This window comes from Perognathus longimembris, chromosome 25 (genome assembly GCF_023159225.1).
Source record: "Perognathus longimembris pacificus isolate PPM17 chromosome 25, ASM2315922v1, whole genome shotgun sequence".
Classification (NCBI taxonomy): domain Eukaryota; kingdom Metazoa; phylum Chordata; class Mammalia; order Rodentia; family Heteromyidae; genus Perognathus; species Perognathus longimembris.
Window position 1 is genome coordinate 875,926 of NC_063185.1, and position 23,358 is coordinate 899,283.

Sequence of the window (23,358 nt, forward strand, 5' to 3'; positions counted from 1 at the left end):
TAATCAGGCTTCTGGAACAATTGATAGGCTTGACTGGTTATGACATTTACACCATGGAGGAAAGTTAAAGGTCTTAACCCAGGTATCTCATTTGTGGGTTCCCTTCACATTGTGTAGCTTCCTTCTCAATAAGATATAAGAGGAAATTCAGGCTTAAACATTACTTTCCATACAAGACTTTCATAATTCTAAAAATACTTGTTTTAATGTCTTGGTCAGAATTTCTTAGGAGATTGTGCTTTTCTTTGTGGTAAATAAAATAATCCAAATTAATGAGGTATTCCAGGGGAAAAATAACATAAAATGAACAAGGAAGCAAGACTTTTCATAGAATAAGAAAAATGAATGGTCTGAAAGAAATGGAGCTATGCACATTTGTACAGAGTTTCTTCACCTCACAACAGAGGTCAGAAACAGTGTCCCCATCCAGGGTGGTGATGGGAATCACAAGGGGAACAGAGGATTCAAATGAGCCACTCTCAACGAGGTAAAACAGGCTGGAGGTGCCCACCCTGTTCAGTCTGCAGCCTATTCAAAGCCAGGCATTAAAGGCAGCAGCCCCACAGCAGATGGGAAGAGCCACAGTTCCCTAAACTGTTCAGTGTCCCCCAACTACAGGGAACACCCAAGTCCTACCTGAAAGCTGTGCAAACCAAAGAGCCCCATGAACTAACTAACAAGAGAGGAAGGTCAGAGGAGAGCCAACCCCTGCAAATCGAAAGCAAATCAAACCAGCCAAGCAGCAGGAAAATAGACTGTAGGCCATTGCAAGGAAACCAGAAACTGGAAAGAGCCCAGCCAAACAAGGAAGACTCCATTTTAAAAAACTTTTTTTTAAATTTTTCATTTTTGAGTTGTTTGTTTTTTGTTTTCTGTTTTTTTATTTGTTTGTATTATTGGGATTTTTTGGTAACATTTTTGTTTTATTTTGTGTTTTTTCCCCTGTATTTTTTCTTGTTTCTCTTTTCACATTTTCTTTCTTTAAAATTACTTTCCTTTGACAAACACCTTTTCTCTTTTCTGTTGACTCTCCATTGTCTATCATTTTAACCTCATTCTTTTTACCAATTCTACTCTTCTCCACCTATCCACTTCACTGAAACTAAACCGAAATCATCATCCCCTATTCATTTTACTCTATTCTCCAATACCCCTAACTTACCCTCCTAAATTTACTTCCAGGTCATCCAAACTCCATTGACCCCTGGTTTTCAGATAGAGGGTATCCCTGTTCAAGTGAGTTAAATGGGTTCATAGAGAAATCCCACCAGTCCAAAAAGAACTAAATATAAGAACAAAAATTGCTCATAGGGTTATAATGGTAAATAAGTGACTACTACAGGGCTCAGGGTTGGTTGTTCTATTAAAATTGTATTCTTTGAGGACACCAAATTTGCTTTTATATACAAAAAAGAGAGGGAATGTATCCATATGTAATTATGAACTTCTAATATTTATACAGCAGTGCTTGGTAAGGTCTGCTTTGGGTCTGAAATGGTGCTCACAGGTGCTTGTAGGTTGGCGTGTCCAATCCAAATGGGCAGAAGAAGCACAAGAAAGATGGAAAACAAGGGAATCTCACCTCCCACTCAAAACAAGCAGGAAGTAGAGCAGTCAACCAAACACCTAGATGAGAACCCTCAAAATGCTCTACAAACTCTACTGATAAAAACGTTAAATGAAAAGATCGAATCTCTTCAGACAACTATTCTAGAGCGTGAGGTAAACCAAAAATTAATAGAGGATTTCATGGCCTCCACAAATAGATAAATGAACTTCAAGGGTCCATTGAAATGATAGCTACCCAGCTAAAAGATTTGAGAGAGCACTCAGAAATAAATTAACGAAGTAAAGAAGTCCATACAGGACCTAAGAGAAAATTATAGCAAAGACTTGAACTCCATCAAGAAAGACCAGTCAGAAGGAAGGGAGAATCAAAATCAATTAGCCTACAGAGCAGACTGGAAGCAAAGGATCGAATCTCAGGAACTGAAGATTCCCTAGAATCTATGGAGAAAGAACAACAACAACAACAAAAAAGAAACACAAAACAAAACACAATCCAATCAGGAAAACAGATCAATCCAGGAGCTCCAAGATACAATCAGGAAGCCCAATTTAAGGCTAATAGGTATCAAGGAAAACCGAGAGAAAGTCAATGAAATAGGCAACTATCCACCAAGAATACAGATAAACTCTCATTCATAGCTGAAGGTCAAATAAAAGTCTTCCACAGTAAGGAAAAACAAACAATATATCTCCACCAAACCTACTCTACAGAAAATCCTCAAAGATGTACTACACATGGGAAATAATCAAGATCACAATACAGACAGAGAAATTAACCCTAAATAGAAAACCAGAATATTAGATCAAGAATGGGGAAGGCACAAATTTTAAAAAGATAGCTATAATGAAAGGAACAAATGATCATCTTTCAATCCTAACTCTCAACATTAATGAACTTAATTCTCCAATTAAACAACATAGGATCATAAGTTGGATAAAAATCAAGATCCATCTTTCTGCTGCCTCCAAGGGACACATCGATCCAGCAAATGTAAACATCTCCTAAAAGTGAAAGGCTGGAATAAAATCTACCAAGCAAATGGCCCCCATAAACAGGTTGGCATTGCAATCCAAGTATCAGATAAAATTGACTTCAAATTAAAAATTGTAAGAAGAAACAAAGAAGGCACATACTAATAAAGTGATCTCTCCTACAGAAGGATATAACCATCCTAAATATCTACACCCCAAATACAGGAGCACCCAACTTCATCAAACAAACACTGATGACTCTAAAAACAATCATAGATCCAAACACTGATAGTTGGAGACTTTAACACTCCACTGTCACCTCTGGACAGATCAACACGCCAAAAACTAAACAAAGAAACCTCAGAATTAAACAACTACATATACCAACTAGACTTAACCGATATCTACAGAATATTCCATCCAGCAACACCAGAATACACATTCTTCTCATCAGCACATTTAACACTCTCCAAAATAGATCACATCTTAGGGCACAAAGAAAATCTGTAAAAATTCAGAAGTATCGAAATCATTCCCTGCATTCTCTCAGACCACAGTGAAATAAAATGAGAGCTCAACTCAAACAGCCACCGCAGAAAATCCTACAATTCATGGAGACTAAACAACACATTGCTGAACCATCCGTGGGTCATTGAAGAAATTAGAACAGAAATTCAAATGTTCATAGAATTAAACCAAGATGAGCACACAAAGTACTGGTTCCTTTGGGACACAGCAAAGGCAGAACTTAGAGGAAAATTTATATCTCAGAGGGCCTACATCAACAAACTGGAGAAACAGCAACTAAACAACTTAACAAAGCACATTAAGCTCCTTAAAAGAGAACAAAAAGCCAAACCTCAAGCCAATAGAAGCAAATAATTAAAATCAAATCAGAATTAAATGACTTAAGAGTCCAAAAAATTGAAAGAATCAACAAAACAAAGAGTTGGTTCTTTGAAAAAACAAACAAGATAGGCCCCTAGCAAATCTGACCAAAAAACGAAGGCAGCACACCCAAATAAACAAGATCAGAGATGAAACAGGCAACATCACCACAGAAATGACCAAAATTCAGAACACCATAAGAGAATATTTTGCAAACCTTTCTGCCAACAAATTCGAGAACCTGGAAGAAATGGACAACTTCCTAGCAAAAATTGATATCCCCAAACTCAACCATGAAGATTTAAACCTTCTAAACAGACCCATATCCAGCATTGAAATAGAAACAGCAATAAGAGCTCTCCCATCCAAGAAAGACCCAGGTCCAGACGGATTCACAGCAGAATTCTACATGACCTTCAAAACTGAACTCACACCAATATTTCTCAAACTCTTCAATGAAATTGAGAGCAAAAGTTCACTACCAAACACATTCTATGATGCTAGTATAACCCTCATCCCCAAACCAGGCAGGAACTCATCAAAGAAAGAGAACTATAGACTGATTTCTCTGATGAACATTGATGCAAAAATTTTCAACAAAATTCTGGTCAATTGACTTCAACAGGTCATCAACAGGTCATCAAAAATAATCATACACTATGACCAAACTGGATTCATCCCCGGTACGGAGAGCTGGTTCAATGTACGCAAGTCAATCAATATAATCCACCACATCAACTGCAGCAAAGTCAAGAATCACATGATTATTTTCCTAGATGCAGGAAAAGATTTAATAAAATCCAGCACCCATTTATGATAAAAGCTTTTGAGAAACTAGGATTCCAGGGAACATTCCTGAATATAATTAAGGCTGTCTATGACAAACCCACAGCAAACATTACTCTTAATGGGGAAAAGCTAAAGCCATTTCATCTAAAATCAGGAGCAACAAGGTTGTCCACTCTTTCCTCTCCCCTTCAACGTAGTACTAGAATTCCTAGCCAGAGCAATAAGGCAAGAAGAAGATATAAAGGGGATCCAAATTGGAAAAGATGAAGTCAAACTCTCTCTCCTTGCAGATGACAGGATCCTGTAGCTAAAGAACTCTGTAGACTCTATTCCCAAGCTACTTGAGCTGATCCAAAACTTTGGCAAAGTAGCAGGATATAAAATAAACCCTCAAAAATCAGTGGCTTTTCTATATGCCAATGACCCAAAGACCAAGCAACTCCCTTTGCAATAGCCTCAACAAACATAAAATACCAAGGATTACCTTAACAAAAGGAGGGAAAGACCTTTATGATGAGAAATTTAAAAACATCAGAAACTAAATTAAGGCAGAACTAAGGAAATGGGAAGACCACCCATGCTCCTGGATTGGAAGGATTAATATAGTCAAAATGGCAATATTGCCAAAGGCTATCTACAAATTCAATGCAATACCCATTAATGTCCCAACACCATTTTTTAATGAAATAGAGGAAGCAATCCAGAAATTCATATGGAACAATAAAAGACCCAGAATAGCAAAAACAATCCTAAGCAGAAAGAACAGTGCTGGAGGAATTACTATACCAAACTTCAAGCTGTATTACAAAGCTATAGTAATAGCTTTGGTATTGGCACAGGAACAGGCCTGAAAACCAAGGGAACAGAACTGAAGACCCAGAAATGAACCCGCAGAACTCTGCCTACTTAATCTTTGATAAAGGAGCTAAAAAAAAAAATAGGGTGGAAGAAAGATAGCCTCTTTAACAAATGGTGCTGGAAAAACTGGTTCATCACCTGCAACAAATTAAAACTAGGTCCTTATATATCACCCTGCACCAAAATCAATTCCAAATGGATCAAAGAACTTGAAATCAAAACAGACACCCTGAAAACACTAAAGGAAGGAGTAGGAGAAACACTTGGGCTCCTTGGCACAGGATGAAACTTCCTTAACAAAGGACCAGAAATGATACAAATCAAAGAAAGGTTGGACAAATGGGACTTCATCAAATTTCAGAACTTCTGCAGGGCAAAAGACATCGCTCACAAGATAAAGAGAAAGCCCACAAATTGGGAAAAGATCTTTACTGGCCATACAACAGACAAAGGCCTCATATCTATAATATATGCAGAACTAAAAAATTAAATTCCTCTAAAACAAAATCTCAAAGAACCAACAGCTCCCTGAACCAATGGGCTACAGCCTTAAAAAGAGACCTCTCTGATGAGGAAATGAGAATGGCCAAGAGACATATGAAAAAGTGCTCTACATCACTGGCCATAAAAGAAATGCAAATCAAAACAACATTAAGATTTCATCTCATCCCAGTAAGAATGTCCTATATCAAGAAAACTAACAATAATAAATGTTGGAGGGGATGTGGCCAAAAGGGAACCTTTCTTCATTGTTGGTGGGAATGTAAACTTGTTCAGCCACTCTGGAAAGCAGTATGGCTTTTTTAGCCTCAGAAGGCTAAACATAGGGCTCCCCTATGACCCAGAAGCCCCACTTTTGGTTTTCTACCGAAAAGATTACAAACAAGAACACACTAAATCCACCAGCACAACAATGTTTAGCGCAGCACAATTTGTCATAGCTAAAATGTGGAACCAACCCAGATGTCCCTTAGTAGACAAAAGGATCAGGAAAATGTGGTACAAATACACAAAGGAACTTTATTCCTCTATCAGAAAGAATGACATTGCCCATTTTTAAGGAAATGGAAGAACTTGGAAAAAATTATACTAACTGAAGTGAGCCAGACCCAAAGAAACATGGACTCTATGGTCTTCCTTATATGGAATAATTAGCACAGGTTTAGGCAAGTCACAGCAGAGGATCACAAGAGCCCAATAGCTATACCCTTATGAACATATAAGATGATACTAAGTGAAATGAACTCCATGTTATGGAAATGACTGGTATATCACTGTTGTAATTACTTTCAACATGCCATGTGAAACCGTAGCTTTTGTTGATGATCCTCTTGCATCCCCTTCCTGTGTTTGTCCCCGCACTATCACTGTATCTCATCTGAGTACCCTGGATACTGTATATACTGATATTAGAACTAGGAAAGTGAAAGGGAATATCAAAATCAAGCAACAAAGGATAAAAAGACAAACGACTCCAAAAACAATACTTGCAAAACCATTTGTTGTAAACCAACTGAACAACTCATGGGGGGAAGGGAAATGGGGAGGGGGGAGGAGGGTGGGGGGAATGAGGGAGGAGGTAACAAACAGTACAAGAAATGTACCCAAGGTCTAATGTATGAAACTGTAACCTCTCTGTATGTCAATTTGACAGTAAAATAAAAATAAAAAGGAGAGAAATAATATTAAGAGAAAGGTAATTAAAAATGAGAAATTAAAAAAAATTCAAAGTCCTATGCTAGGCTCAGCCCTGTAATCTAGGCTACTCAGGAAGCTGAGATCTGAAGACTGCAGTTTGAAGCCAGCCTAGCCAGAAACACCCAAAGACTTGTATCTCTAATAAATCACCACAAAGAACCTGCGGGAGCTTATGGGGTATAGTGCTAGTCCAGTGTCCAGTAAAATAGGCCCTGAGTTCAAGTCCCAGTACTGGCACAAACAAAAGGAAAAAAATTCAAAAGCATTAAAAAACAATTCAAAAGATGAAGAAAACACTAAACACACTTAGTAAACCTCAATGTGAACTTCAATGGCAGCATCAAAAAGTTGATAGAAAACAAGTGAGTATGAAACATTATCTGAAGTTATATAGAATTTAAAAAAGTGTAAAGAAAGCCAGTGGAATGAATGGGACTCTAAAAAAGTGAAAACAACATGCATATTTAGAAAATCCTTAAAAGGTGGAAAGATTATTTAAAGAAACTGACTGAAGATTTTCCAAATTAGGGAAGAAATACGGACATCTAGGTTTATGATATCTAAGAATAACCAAGGAGTCTAAACCCCAAAACATCCCAAACATATTCTGTAATTGAATTGTCAAAAGAGAATTTCCAAAGCATTAAGAAAAAAAGTACCTTGTCATATAAATGGGAGCTCAAATAACATTATCAGAGTATTTCTAATCAGAAATCTTACAGATAAGAGGAGAAGGAGAGTGATCTGATGTTAATGACAGACACAAAAACTAGGTCAAAGACTAAATGTGCCAAAGATTATGAGAAAGGAATCCAAGCCTGTGAGGACAAAAAGCCATCAAGTATTGGAAGATATAAACAAATAAAGATATAAATGAAAAGAGAAATGATTAAAAGTCATAAACTTATAAAAATGGTTGTAACAAGCTCTTCTGTGTCAAATGTTAATTAAGAGAAATGAGTAAAAACACGAGATTCAACAATTCCCTACCTAATCAAGAATATTCCCAAACTAAAGAGCAACATTGTACAGACAGTAAATTAGATCTAGAACACACACACACACACACACACACACACACACACAAAATAGATTTAGAACACACAAAAACAATCTACATAGATCAATTTGATAAACCAAAAAAAAAAAAATCACAGTAAAGACTATCTATTATTATAACTACAAAAGGTAAATGGACCCAGAAAGCTAAGTGGACCACTCTGTGACTGATCACTAATCCCAGCACCAGAGAGAAGCAAAGTCATGTCCATGCACTCATATGGTCACAAGTGGAAAGGCTTCTATAGGACCACAAGTCTGCCTGTAGCCATTTCATTGAGTAGTATCATCTTAGATCCGACTAGTACAGGAAAGCGGCACACCCTGGAATGGAATGGTATTGTTCCCCAAATGAAAAAATATCTCCATAACGGCTATGGTAGAAAGTCTTTTCCTAAAAGAAAGCACAAGAGGGAATGGAAATGAGGCCCACATGTCACTGGATACATGACAGGGATGCTTCCTAGTACAAAAACACTTTCCCAGTTCCACAAAACAATGCAGAAAAACTTGAAATACTGTTGTTCCTGATGCAGAAAGCACAAAGTCAGAAACCTCAATATAAATTGATTTGTGAATTGACTTTTTTTGGTATTACCTAAGATATCAAAATGAATTATTTTATTACCTTCAGCAAATGTGTATTAAACTACCAAATCCAAAACCTAGAGGAAGAGTGTAAACTTCCGGGCTGCGCTCATGAAACACTTGGCAAGTAGGACAGTCCATGGTGAACTGCAGCCTGAAGACAAATCTGCCATGCAACATGAAAAAATGGTTGTATTGAGTTGCAGCCACAGGAGTGCACTTACAAATTACCACAGCTGCTGTCGTACTAGAAAAGTTAAACTGGTTGCTGGCAATGCCCTTTTAGGGCCTACAAACTGAGAAATGGACCTTTATCAGAATTGTGCTGCTGCTTATGCTTGAAGGGCCCATGCAGTAACGATGATATATTTAACTAATAATGGAGCCTGGCTACTTTTTCTTCTTTCCTTCCTTCTTTCTTTCCTTCCTTCCTTCCTTCCTTCCTTCCTTCCTTCCTTCCTTCCTTCCTTCCTTCCTTCCTTCCTTCCTTCCTTCTTTCCTTCCTTTCTTCCTTTCTTTTTCTTTCTTTCTCTTTGCCAGTTCTGGGGCTTGAACTCAAAGCCTGAGCACTGTCTCTGGCTTCTTTTTGCTCAAGGCTAGCACTCTGCCACTTGAGCCACAGCGCCACTTCTGGCTTTTTCTGTTTATGTGGTGCTGAGGAATCGAACCCAGGGCTTCATGCATGCTAGGCAAGCACTCTTCTGCTAAGCCACATTCCCAACCCGCTACTTTACATTTGTTCAAACTTAAACATATTGATTCTTGAAAAAAATACTCTTGGGTATAACACATTTTATTGTTATCTTAATGATATAAATATGATTAAAAATGAGCTGTCTCAAAAAAATAATAATGAAACAAGTTTAAAAGTTTTTAAATTTTTCAATGAAGAAAATGATGTCTTATAACTACAGGTTTCTTTGAAAATGAACTTACTTAGCTACAAAATAAATATTTCTTAGTCATCTACAAGATGCCAGAAAATGTCATATTTGGAGAGAAAAAATTGAACCTTAAAATAAATGATCAAATTATATTTGTAGTATGGGAATTAATTTGGCTCTACCTGAAATCAGGATCACATGTTTTATTTTTGAGAATCTAGACCTAAAATTTATGATATAATAAATAAAAAGGTGACTCATTGGATTCAAGAGCCAGAAGGAGGAGAGGGAATAAAAGGTGAGGGTAATGGGATATGAATATAATAGAGTACACTATATTCATGTATGAAAATAGCATAATAAAACCCACTAAAATTGTAAAAGGGGAAGAAAAAGGGAACTATAAAGATGGAGATAACACAATGAAGTGCCTCTGTAAAATTAGTATGCACTAATACGTAAGAATAATGTATATAATTATATACACTAATACAAATCGGAATGAAAAAATATTAAAACTTATGTATTAATTGACACTTAAAGTTGAAATGCTAAAAATAGTAGGAAATTATTATCTTCTTTGAGGGAGGAGTATCTACATTACATAGATTATTTGTAAATTTTTCTGATAAGCGGTTTGCCTCCTCCACTTATTTATTCATTAATATTCTTATATCAAAACAGACTGATGGATATTTATTTTATGCTTTTAAAATCTGGATTATGCCTTATAAATGATGAATTACTCATACTTATAATCCAGTACTCCACAAGGGTTTTCTTCCCTCATATCTATAACTCTGGTCTATTCATGATAAAAACAGTAAAAAAAAAAAATTCTGATAGAATCCTTTGAAATATCTGACATGTATTATTCTAAGTCAAGGTCACCAAACACAGGTAACTTGAGAAACTATGACAGAAATGAGCAACTTCAAAGGACATAGCAATTAAGAACATCAAGTCAAATCAGGGAAATCAGAAGGAGCCATGGAATTTAATTAATAAAATATGTCAATATTGCTTCAACCTTTGTACCAAATATAATGTACTTACATGACATGCTAAAAATAGTAGTTGTGTCCAGCATATGTGTGCATGTTTGTGCATTGTCTGTTCTTTTTCTTCATAAATATAAAATTTCTAAAATAGTCTATTAATGAAAAGAATCAATAAAAATGTATACGTAAGTTTATCTGATCCATGGAAAGGAAAGGGAATCACAGAAATAGCAGGACAAAGGAGGAACTAATTCAACAACGATGCTTGCTAGACACTATGTTGGAAATGAACTATACAACTTGGTGGGGAGGGGAATAGGGAGGGATAAGCGGAGAAAAGGAAGGAGGGGCAAAAGTGTTTAAAAAGAAATGTACTCATTACCTTATGTAACTAACTCCTCTGTTCACCTTTACAATATATATTTAATATATATATACAATATATTAAAATATTTTTATTAAATAACAGTTGGAGGAAAGCTGGTAGAACAGTTTTAATTTCACTTAAATATCTATATTTTAAAAGTTAAAGATGAATAAGTTTAGCCAGGGGCCAGTGACTCATTCCTGTAATCCTAGCTACTCAGAAGGCTGAGATCTGAAAATCACAATTGGAAGGTTGTCTGGGCAGGAAAGTTCCGATGAGACTCCTATCTCCAGTAAGGTACTTAAAAAAGCCAGAAGTAGTGCTGTGGCTCTACTGGTCGAGCAGTAGCCTTGAGCACAAACGAGCTCAGGAATAGTACCCAGGCCCCAAGTTCAGCCAAAAAAAAAGAAAAAGATGAGTAAGTTTAACTTTGAATAAAACAAGCAAAGAACAGATTTGGGGAAATCACTCTATTTTCCAAACTTGCAACAGTAAAATAGTGTGCACTGGTATTGGAATAGCTTTTAGACCCCTAGAACAGAAGAAATAAAGCCATACATGAAAGATAGTTGACTTTTTACGTGAGTGTCAAGCCTATTCAAGGTTAAGTGGAACCTGTCCAGCCATTGATGGAATGTCTACATGTCTACATGTGAAATAAATCCCAAATCTTTTCGCATTTAATTTCTGTGTGTTGATGACTCTTTCCATTGGTCCTGATCTTATGACATTTGATCTATAAATTTAAACAAGGTCTAGATTTCATATTCTCTTACAGTTTGCTGGTATGCATTATCAAATATAATTTGCTTTCTGTTTACTACTTTAGCAAAAGTGATATTTCTTTTTCCCTTTAGTGCCATAGGGATTCAAAGAGGTAGCACCCAGGCCCTGAGTCCAAGCACTAGGACTGGTAAATAAATAAATAAATAAATAAGCAAGCAAATAAAGCAGAATCCCCAAGATAAATGGTCTTGGGATTCAGAACACTGGCCAACAGGTGATGGATTACCCAGTGCCATTGTTAGCTGGAGCCATTGTGAGAAGTGTGAAACACACAGCATCAAACAGAAACATTTCTTGAAAGACCCAGCAACAGTGAAAGAGCAGTTTTGATTTCTGGTGTGATTTTTCCCTTTTTATCAGGTAAGGTGAGATGGGGCAACTAAAGTCAATAGCCTACTAGAATCATCAGTTACATTTATTGTATAGGTAATATACAGTGCATACTCCACAACATTAATACTCTCATCTTTATTTGTATTTTTAATTTCAAAAGCACTATTGGACATTTACCTTTACTATATTTCTTAGAGTAAGTTTAGAGTTTTCATTGATCCTTATAGCCTAGATATTTTTCTTGATTTTCAGGTAATATATGGAAATACTTATATTTCCTTAGTAATTCCAAGGCCCTTGGAAATTTGTTTTCAGTTACTTTTCTCCAGTTAGTCATAAGCATGTGACCATGTCTAGAGTAATAATTATAATTTGAATCTCTCTTAAATGCACCACTATTTCTGTAGGCCAGGATTTATAATTGCTGCTATTGAAGGCTTATGAACTATGAAACAGATTAATATTTGTAAGTGTATCGTAGACTGGTAAGTATGATATGAGGGTTAGAGGATAGATATCTAATCCAGACTGGAAATAGAGACATCTAGATGAGTTGACATATAGGATGAAATTTTTGCACTGACTGTTAATTTAGCTAAGTAAGAAAGGCTGGGGGTAGTTTTAATGACTAAACACACACATACACACACACACACACACACACACACACACACACACACACACACACACACCAACCATGGGTGATCTGCACCATCATGAAAGAATAAGGACTATGTGTAGATCATCAACCTTTTGAGGACCACAGGCCAGGTGAGAGGGCACAGGGCCTTCTGTGTACTGAGATGTCCTGAAGACAGAAATCACTCAGGCTTTTAAGCAGTGAGCAGGCAAGAAAAGATACAGGAAGTGTTCTGTTGGTGTGCTACTATAGCTAGTCCTCTCATTATTTATGATATTCTTTATTTCTTTCTTACTCCTACTCTTCTTTTCCTGTTGTTGTCTATGTCTTTTCTCCTATATTCTACTCTTGTTGCCTTTCACGTCTTTACTGTTACTAACCATTTAAATAACAAATAGATATTGTAAAGACAGCAATAGTCTACTCACGAATGTGAAGTTGGATCTTAGTGATGAATCTCTTACCAGAATCATTATCTGCTATTTTTGTGATTTTTTTTAAAATAAGAAAACAACTGTCTCAGGAATAGGAATTGTTCTCAAGAATAAGAAGCAATTGTTTCTCTTTTTTAAACCTTATTATGACTTCTTAAATATTTGAATGATTCAGAGATCACTATTTGAACAATTCTGATATTCCTGTATTGAATTTGAGATCATACCTGGAATTTTTTCTTTTTACTCTGAATAATCAGCTTTTGAATTAATATTGATGCAGCATTATTACAGATCATATAATAAAGGCCTTAGGAAATTAAAAACCACAGGTGGAATCTTACTTTCCGGGTTCACTGCTGGTGGTACTTGGGTGGGTACTCCTGGAGAAGTTTTTGCTTACTTAAATATACAGTTGTCATATTACTAACCACACACTCTCAATTTTTGCTTATATTGTAAATATTTTCAGGATTATGTACTTTAAAATGTTTAATAATTTTAGTAGCTTTATACTTTCCCATTCTACATGTTATGATAGTGTACTTAATAACTTCGCTATCATGGACAAAATTCAACAACATCCTGTTTCATGTATTACATATGTATATATAATATATGTGTGTGTCTATGTAAATACATATAAATAAACATATATTTATATATAAATATATGTATAAATATATGTATGTATATTTGCATGTGTATTATCAGACCAACACAGTTATCCAATGCTGTGCATTACACTGTTTCCAAACTATGACTCATTTTGAAATCTTAAAAACACTCGAAATTCTCTCTTATTGGTTTCTTATAACACTCTCCCTGTCTTTGTCTTTCCCTTTTTATTTATTTATTTATTTTTTGGTGCTGGTCCTAGGGTTTAAACTCAGGTACTGGGAGCTGTCCATGAGCTTTTTTGCCCAAGGCTAGTGCTCTACCACTTGAGCCACAGTTCCACTTATGGTTTTTGGTGATTAATTGGAGATCAGAGTCTCATGGACTTTCCTACCTGGGTTGGCTTTGAACTATAATCCTCAGATCTTCTCTTAAGTAGCTAGAATTACAGGCATGAGCCACAAATATGTGGTTGTTTCTATTTTGAGTTGTGTGTACATATCTTCCCACTATGTAAAATTGTACCTCTTCTTTGTGCTGTTAATGTATTTGTTCTTCTATCAAACATAGCAACTTAAATGATAATAATTTTCCCAAAACTATACACCCACTATCAAAAAATAGCAAAGAAAAATGAAAGCAAAATCATATCATTTGCTTTCCCAATTATTCAGAAATCTCTTAGTATTCATTTTATTTATTTTTGTTCAATTTGCAACCTTTTTTAGTTGGGAACACAGAATGTTCATTTTTATGCTGTCTTGAATATAATTACTTTAACATATACCATTTATGTGACCAAAACATGAGTTTTTTGCTTCCCCCCCCCATTTTCCCCCTTTATTATCAAAGTGGAGTGCAGAGGGGTTACAGTTTCTCATGTAAGGCAGTGAGTACATTTCTTGTTCAACTTGTTACCTCCTCCTTCATTTTTCCCCCACCTCCCTCTACCCCTTTCCTTTACCCACCCCCCCATGAGTTGTACAGTTGGTTTACACCAAATGTTTTTGCAAGTATTGCTTTTGGAATAGTTTGTCTTTATATCCTTTGCCTCTCTATTTTGGTATTCCCTTTCCCTTCCTTAATTCTAATACATGTATATACTGTATCCAGGGTACTAAGATCAGATACAGTGATAGCGGTGGTAACACTAAAGGAAGGGAATACAAGAGAAAAAAAAGGATATGGCTTCATATGGCATGTTGAAAATAATTGCAACAATGGTATAACACTTGTTTCCATAACATGCAGTTCTAGCATCATCTTATGTGTTCATAAGGGCATAGCTATTGGGTTCTTGTGATCCTCTGCTGTGGCTAGCATAAACATGTACTAATTATTCTCTATTAGGGAAACCATAGAGTCCATGTTTCTTTGGGTCTGGCTCACTTCACTTAGTATACATTTTTCCAAGTACTTCCATTTCTTTATGAGTGGGCAATGTCATTCTTTCTGATAGAGGCATAGAATTCCTGCCCCTCAACAAATGGGCTAAAGACCTAAAAAGAGCCTTCTCTGGAGAGGAAATGAGAATGGCCAAGTGACACATGAAGAAGTGCTCTACATCACTGGCTATAAAAGAAATACAAATCAAAACAACACTGAGATTCCACCTCACCCCAGTAAGAATGTCCATTATCAGTAAAACTAACAATAACAAACGCTGGAGGGGATGTGGCCAAAAGGGAACCCTACTACATTGTTGGTGGGAATGTAAACTTGTTCAACCACTCTGGAAAGCAGTATGGAGGTTCCTCAGAAGGCTAAATATAGGTCTTCCCTATGACCCAGCAGCCCCACTTTAGGGCAAGATTATAAGCAAGACCACACTAAAGCTACCAGCACAACAATGTTCATCACAGCACAATTTGTCATTGCTAAAAGATGGAACAAACCCAGATGCCTCTCAGTAGACAAGTGGATCAAGAAAATGTGGTACATATACACAATGGAATTCTGTGCCTCTATCAGAAAGAATGACATTGCCCCATTATTAAAGAAGTGGTTTTTGCTTTTTGAAATATACAGTAGTGCTGTGTGGTAGACACAGTGTGGCTCTTGTGGCAGGGCTCTCCACATATCCACTGCATTGTTTGATTTGGGCTGCTTACTGATCCTCAGGATATCTCTTCCTTCTCAGTTTGCAGCATCCAGTCATAAGTCTAACTGTAATGCACCCACGGTGCTCCCACCAGCTCATTCTGCTGTGTGTGGAAGGCAGTGTAAAGTTGCTCCCAAGTAGAGTCTGCGCTGGATATGGAGACAAGGGAGAGTGACAACAAAGAAGTGGTTGTTAGTAGTATGGGCTAAACAAGAGGAGGAGAATGGTAGTAGACATATAGAGTTCTCTACATAGAAATACATTATATAAAAATAAAAACAAAAGCAAATTATGAAAAGTAGTTGTAAAATAGCCCCATGACAGTTGATAATTTGCCTTGGTTACTCAAAGATAATTTAGAAATGAGGTCAGAAAAAAGTATTTAATGTATTACATGAGACACCATAAAATTAGTATGTGACATCTTTGGAACTTCTGGAAGAAAATTTTTATGTGCAATAAACTAATAAATATGTCCACATAAGTTAATACTTCAATGATTTATAAATAAACATTACCATAAAGTCTCACCCTAGATACACATATTTTAGATATACACGCTTTCTTATGTTCCTATATGTTTCCTTCCCTTTTTATTTTTTATTTTTATTTATTTATTTTTTTTGGCCAGTCCTGGGCCTTGGACTCAGGGCCTGAGCACTGTTCCTGGCTTCCTTTTGCTCAAGGCTAGCACTCTGCCACTTGAGCCACAGCGCCACTTCTGGTCGTTTTCTGTATATGTGGTGCTGGGGAATCGAACCCAGGGCCTCATGTATATGAGGCAAGCTCTCTCGCCACTAGGCCATATCCCCAGCCCCTTCCCTTTTTATTTAAATATATAGTATTCACCTTTTCCCATAATATTCATTTTGTTTCTACATATGCAATTGAACATTATATTTTCCAAAGTTTGATCTCTTGTATGAACATCCCTGTTTAAAGCACCAGGTGTGAACTGATTTATTACATTTCTCTGCTAGGTTACTTTAGTCTCAACTTTAACCCTCATTACATTCTTTTATTGTTTATGTAATGTTGGTGCTTAGGACCTTGTGTTCTTGCTATGCTTTTGATGCTCATGGCTGGTGCTCTACCAATTGCACTATTGCTCCAGTCAGACATTTTGCTGGTTAATTGGAGGTATTTTCTGCTTCTAACTCTGATCTTCAGATCTCAGCCTCTTGAGTGGCTAGAATTACAGCAGTGAGCCACTCACTAGTGCCTGGCTACATTCCATTCTTTGCACTGAAACTTTTGTGACCATTTACTAACAGAAAGTTTTCTATTGTATTTCTGATAAGAACAGAGCTTTTCTGGGCATGAGAATCTGTTTCCTTTACCACAACCCCACATGCTCATCTTGATGCACTGGCCCTGGCTCATTCTTCATACAGAAGATTCAAAGCCTAGACTGATAGCTTTTCAATAGTAGCCCCCACCAGCAAGCAGCGTCTAAGCAGTCAGTGCTGAGATGAGAAATAGGACTGAATTAATTTTTTGTTCAAATTGGTTATGTTTTGTCTGCACTACAAGATGTCTAGAGGAATAATTGACATTTAAATCCTCTAAAATTAACTTAAGTTGTACTTTAGAAGTTGACAAGGTTCATGGCATATAGTAAACGCTCATGAAGAATATTTTTGTAAGGATAAATAATTGAATAATTTAATCAAAATACATTATTGTAGTTCATGAAGATTTATTCTAAAAGAATTCATCCTTTCAATATTTACTTCTGATAAATTATTTTCTTCTTGTTTTGTTTGGATATTTTAGGTAACGACAAAACATTCAATGTATGAAACAACTTACTCTGAAGTATCAGAATTTATATTTCTTGGAATTTCTACCTACAGACTAGTGAGGCGTTTCCTCCTTGCCTTCTCTACAGTGTTTTATGTGATCATTATCCTGGGTAATCTCTCCATTGTGCTTACGGTGACTTTAGACTTCCATCTACATTCCCCCATATATTTCCTTTTAGGAAACCTCTCCTTTATTGACCTATTCTTGTCTACTTTAACAGTTCCCAAAATGATTTCTGACTTGTTCTCTGGCCACAATACCATTTCATTTCAGGGTTGTGTCATACAGATGTTTCTCCTCCATGTCCTGGGAGCATCTGAGATGGTGCGGCTCATAGTGGCCATGGAGAGATATCTGGCCATTTGCAAACCACTTCACTACCTGCGTATTATGAGCCCACGAATGTGTAGTTCGCTTCTGTTTGGGGTTTGGGTTATTGGACTGATTCACTCAGTGATCCAGTTAGCTTTTGTTGTACATTTGCCTCTTTGTGGCCCTAACGAGATAGATAGCTTTTATTGTGATCTTCCTTATGTTATTAAACTGGCCTGCATAGATACTTACAGAATGGAATTCTTGGTAACTGCTAACAGTGGGCTAATTTCTGTTGGCACATTTTTCGTATTGCTCATCTCCTTTACTTTCATACTCTTCACTGTATGGAAACACTCTGCTGCTAGATTGCACAAGGCCTTCTCTACTCTTTCAGCTCCTATCTCGGTGGTGGTTTTGTTCTTTGGACCTTGCATCTTTGTTTACATGTGGCCATTTCCTATAGTACCAGTGGATAAGCTTCTTGCAATTCTGGGTTTCATGATTACACCCATCCTGAATCCTGCCATGTACACACTGAGGAACAAAGACATGAAGCTACCAATGAGAAGATTCAAGGGTCTACTCATGAGTTTGAAAAGAATCTCCTAAAAAACTTACAAGAACACAAGTTGTGTCTTCAAAAAGCTCTACCATAAACTTAAGTATTTGGTGGATGCTTGTATTGTGAGACAATGTATTGTTCCTCACCCAGAAGACTGAAAATCTTGAGTAGCTTACTTCTAGTTTTTAACTGATATTGTGATTAATTGGTTATTTCTGAACAATTGTACATAGTTTACGAGTTTTCAAAACATTTTTATGTTGTTCAAATTTGTATTGGTCTATAGAAAGTTTGAAATAATTTATAAATTCAGATTGAAAATGTATATTTATAGACTTAATGCAACTAGTCAATACTTTCCTCTCATTGGGTTAAAAAGAATCTCATTTACAGAGAATGAATGGTTCATTCTCATCACAGTTAATTTTAACAAACAAGCCATAGTGACATTTTTCTGCCTTTTATTACTTTATTATATTAATCTACATGGTCATAAGAATTTAAGTTTTTATACACTATGTGGAAAATGAACTCTATAACTTGAGGGCAGGGACAAGAGGAGGAATTGGGGGGAAAGCGAAGGAAGGGATGACATTGTTCAAAAAAGAAATGTACCCATTACCTGATTTGTGAAGTTGTAACCCCTTTGTACAGCCCATCTTATAACAACAATAGGATTATATTTTTTGTTTGGTTTTTTTTGGCCAGTCCTGGTCCTTGAACTCAGGGCCTGAGCACTGTCCCTGGCTTCTTTTTGCTAAAGGCTAGCACTCTGCCATTTGAGCCACAGTGCCACTTCTGGCTTTTTCTATATATGTGGTGCTGGGGAATTGAACCCAGGGTATCAAGTATACGAGGCAAGCACTTTTATCACTAGGCCATATTCCCAGACCCTAAGATTATATTTTTTAAAATATAAAATTCTAAAGAAATGTAACATAGTAAAATAAATACTATTAAGTTTCTTATGAAATATCGAAGTTGTCAACTATGAAATAGTCATGTTTTCACATCTGGTCTCTAAGAGAACAGAGCTAGTCTTCTTTCCCTAAACTCGAATTTCGCCATTCCTGTTACTGTACTTGTGTGCTAAGTTATGAATTTAGAAAGAAGAAACATTAATTCAGGCATAGGAATCTGTCCAGCACACAGAACAACACAGTATTTTTAGGTACTAACACTTTATTCTTATAATGAGAATTTATAACGAGAATGTATCATGAGAACTTGCTTGCATGTACCTTTCATACTGTATTTTGTATTTTACAATCTAGAGCAATGAATAATAAAGTATCAACCACAGTGCACTTTTTCTTATTTAAAAATAAAAAAAATACTATTAAGGTAAAATATTCCATGTGAGTCTAAATACATTGAAACTTACATATTTTTATTTGAAATTTCCATCATAGATGTGTCTTATTATAAAACATCCTTTTAGGATGTCAGTTTAAAAGTTAATACCTCCCTGTCCCGGGTGCCCCCACGCCACCGCTCCTGCGTGCTCTGCCTGCACCGTGGGCCCTGCGGATGCGCTCACTGCCCTGGGCAGCGGGGCCTGGCCGCTGTGAGGCCCACCAGCCGCAGACTGGGGGAAACAAAAAAAAAACACCAAAGAACACCAGTGGGAGAATACAAAATCTGTTGGAAAGAGATTTAGAGCTGTGTGCAGCCATGTATATGTATGGCGTTAAGAACACTATGGAGCTCCTGCAAGCGTATTCCTGAAGAATATGATGGCTGAAAACAGTCTGAAAGTGCTAAAGATTCAGCAGTGTGTAGCAGCCAGCAAACTCCCTAGAAGCAAGCCATACATTTGCAATATTTGCTTCAAACACTTTGAAACACCATCAAAATTAGGTAGGCATTATCTCATTCATACTGGTCAGAAGCCATTTGAATGTGATGTGTGTCATAAGACCTTTAGACAACTGGTTCACCTGGAGCAGCACCAGTTAACTCATAATATGCCTTTTAAATGTAGCATTTGCCAACGCCACTTTAAACATCTGAAGACATATATGAAGCACCAACAGCGTCACATTGAGATCTATCCGAACGATGTCAAGCAGGCCCAAAGACTGATGGAGGCCAAGCAGGAAAAGCCAGCAAGCAGTGGCTATGGAACTTTGCCCCCGGAGGAAAGATGGGCCTTAGCCCCATGCTCCCAATCAGATCCCGAGTACAGCACCGGGAAACGAAGGAAGAGGATTCATGCGTGTACCATCTGTGGCAAGATATTTCCGTCACAGTCAAAACTCGATAGGCATTCACTTATTCACACTAGGCAGAAGCCTTTTAAGTGTCTCCTGTGCAGTAAGTCTTTCCGGCAGTCAAGGCATTTAAAAATCCACCAGCTCACACATTCAGAAGAAAGATCTTTCCAATGTTGTTTTTGTCAAAAAGGATTTAAGGTTCAAAGCAAACTTCTGAAGCAAGCAAATCCATACTAAGAGCAAGATGTTTCAGGCTCTTGCATCAAAGTTGAGGAGTTCAGAGTCGTACTTCCTGCCCCACACATTAAATGTCAAGCAGGAAGGTTTTGAGAATGGCAGTATGGGTGAGTCCGAGGGGAATAACCCACCTGAGGTCCACTCTATTTATATCGTCACTTTTCAGTGTTCCGAGTGTGAAGAATGCTTTGAATCAGAGCAGATTCTCAAAGGACACCAGTGTTTTCCTGCCAGAAGGGCAAAACACCATGTAGGCTCAAAAAAACCTACAACTATAAAACCACTGTAAAAAAAAAATCTTGGCTAAGCTTAAACATGCTGGGGGTAAAAAAAAAAAAAAGCAGTAACGGTCCATCAGAGAGAAAAGCATTTAAAAGTAGTTTCTTGAAAACTTGTAAGTCTAGTCAGTAGAATTCTGAACAGAGAGAAGAATTCTGGGTTCTCCTGGCAGGCAGGGGCTTTATAGAAGAATTGGCAATAAAAAGAAGAAAACACCGACTTTGCCGTTTTCTTGGCAAAAGCAGTTCCAGAACCAAAATAGGGGGGAATGTTTGAAAGATATCCTTACATCATCAGAGAGCTGATTAACTATGGGTAGCTCTGTGACTAATAAAGATTTGTCAGCTTATGGTTCATCAGGAGAGGAGTTCTTCAATAACTTTCAAGTGTTTCAACACTGTGGTTTCCCAGTTCCAAGTGAGAACATACTTACTGGACATAAGATACATCCTTGTGATAAATGTGAGAAAGCGTTCCTTCTCTTTCTAAGCTACAGAGACACTATTTAATCCATACTGGACAGAGGCCTTTTGGCTGTAATGTTTGTGGGAAATCTTTCAGACAGTCAGCTCACTTAAAAAGACACCAAGAGACTCATATTGAAAAGAATCTCTATAGAAGATCATTTTACCAGCTAGACTTTGAAAATGTGAACAGTTTTATCCCTCCAAGTGGTGATAGCTACAATGCTTCCCAGCATCAGGCTTTCGGTTTTCAGACATATGAGGTTTCACAGTCGAATCAATTATCAGAGATGGGAGTGAAGCCAGAAACCGAGGATTTCATTCTGGGTACCTATGGCGGAAATGAGCATGCTTGCCTTCCCATTGCACTCTTGGGAGTCATTTCAGCGGCTACCCAGGGTATCCAGAGAAAAATGATGGTCTCCTTTACCCGTGCAGCATGTGCTGTAAAAGTTTCTGGTCTCCGTCTAAGCTTGAGAGACACTATCTCATTCACGCGGGGGAGAAGCCATTTGAATGCTCAGTTTGTGGCAAAAGGTTCAGGCAGGCCCCGCACTGGAAGAGACACCAGCTCACCCACTTCAAAGACCACTAGCAGGAGAAGGTCGCCGCCAGCGACCCAGCTGTGTAGAGGGGAACCCTGTGGGGCCACGGGCTCTTGGGCTTTCCAGATGCCTGCCTTAGGCTGGTCTCACAGGCGGTCATCTACCCTGCATAGTAAGAGCGAGGTAGATAGGAAAGAGTGTTTTAGGAATCGCAGTTGAAATTGTAGAGGGAAGGGTATGGCTTGTGTCATTAAGTAAGCACTTATTTTCATATTATAAACATACTTTGCCTCTGCTGAGAACCCCATGGTGTCCGCAAGCTGCAGTGCATCCCACTGTGTTTGCTTTTACAAAGGAGAGTAGTTTTCATCTGTGGCTCAAATTATATCGCATAGGTTCTCATAGGTTTAAAAGTCCTAGAGATACAGGCGAAAGGGAGAAGAATCTTTTGCACTGGTCTTTTCAAAGCTGGTCTTGGACTGGCTGTTTGACCAGTGATCTACCAAGTGGTGGTTCTGTTTTTCCCTTTTTGTCAGGATCGCTGTTGTAATTCCCAGAAGAACTTAAAAGTAGGAGAGAGGCTGGTTTGTGCTCACACACGTTTCCCATGGCTCTTTCCTGGAGTGTTTTCTGAATGTCCCAATTATCTTTGTAACATGTGTGCAGCTTTGCTTTTCTGAGGAACGCTTGCGGTTCGTCTGTGTGCTTGCTGGTTGGGAGCCCTGGCCACAGACAAGCTTGTCTAGAGCAGCATTTGCGGGACTTGGCTTTACTGTGGAGCATTCTTTCGACTTGCCTAAGCCTATCCTACTGAGCCTGAGAAAATGACGTGACTTTATCTAGTTTTAGGTTTCATTCCTCATGCAGTTGCAAGATGCTAACGCTAAGAGTTTATTTGATCCTTACAGCATTTTTTTCATTAATAAGGTAATTATCCCAATATAGGAATTAGATGCTTATAGAATCCAAGGTGTTATTTTTCTTAATAGAGTGATCATGATTTGGAAACATTTTAATCCTAACTGTAAGAGACTTTTTCATAATCACACAATCAATCTTCGTGTTTGCCATACTTTAAGAAAGCTCTAAGAATGACTTCCTAGCAATAAAAAAAGTTCACCATCGTGTTTGTAAAGTGACAAGAACAGCATACTTCAGTCTGGGGAAAACCCTCCATTGAGATGTGGGTAAGTGGATGATTGTATGTTGGCATCATGTTCTGAGAACTGTCTTGTGAAGGGGTGGGAAGGGAGAAGGAAGGGTTTTGTCTGCTTGCTTTATCCCAAGTGATTTTTTTTTAAGTAAGTTGGGTTTAATTTATAGAGTAGAAATATGACTATGATTGAATT

General features: G+C 37.3%; 1 protein-coding gene and 1 pseudogene across 1 annotated transcript; both read left to right on the forward strand.

The window, feature by feature from the left end:
• The first annotated feature begins 17,379 nt into the window (after nt 1-17,379).
• On the forward strand, nt 17,380-18,315 carry LOC125342046 (olfactory receptor 4F15-like). Its single transcript, XM_048334180.1, has one exon. It carries the CDS (start codon nt 17,380-17,382, stop codon nt 18,313-18,315), a length of 936 nt encoding a protein of 311 aa, XP_048190137.1.
• A 1,476-nt stretch (nt 18,316-19,791) lies between these two features.
• Nucleotides 19,792-22,395, forward strand: LOC125341913 (annotated as a pseudogene).
• The last annotated feature ends 963 nt before the right edge of the window (nt 22,396-23,358 follow it).

Coding starts and splice junctions, on each gene's coding strand:
- LOC125342046 (XM_048334180.1), top strand. CDS start 17,380: ATGTATGAAACAACTTACTCTGAAGTATCAGAATTTATATTTCTTGGA.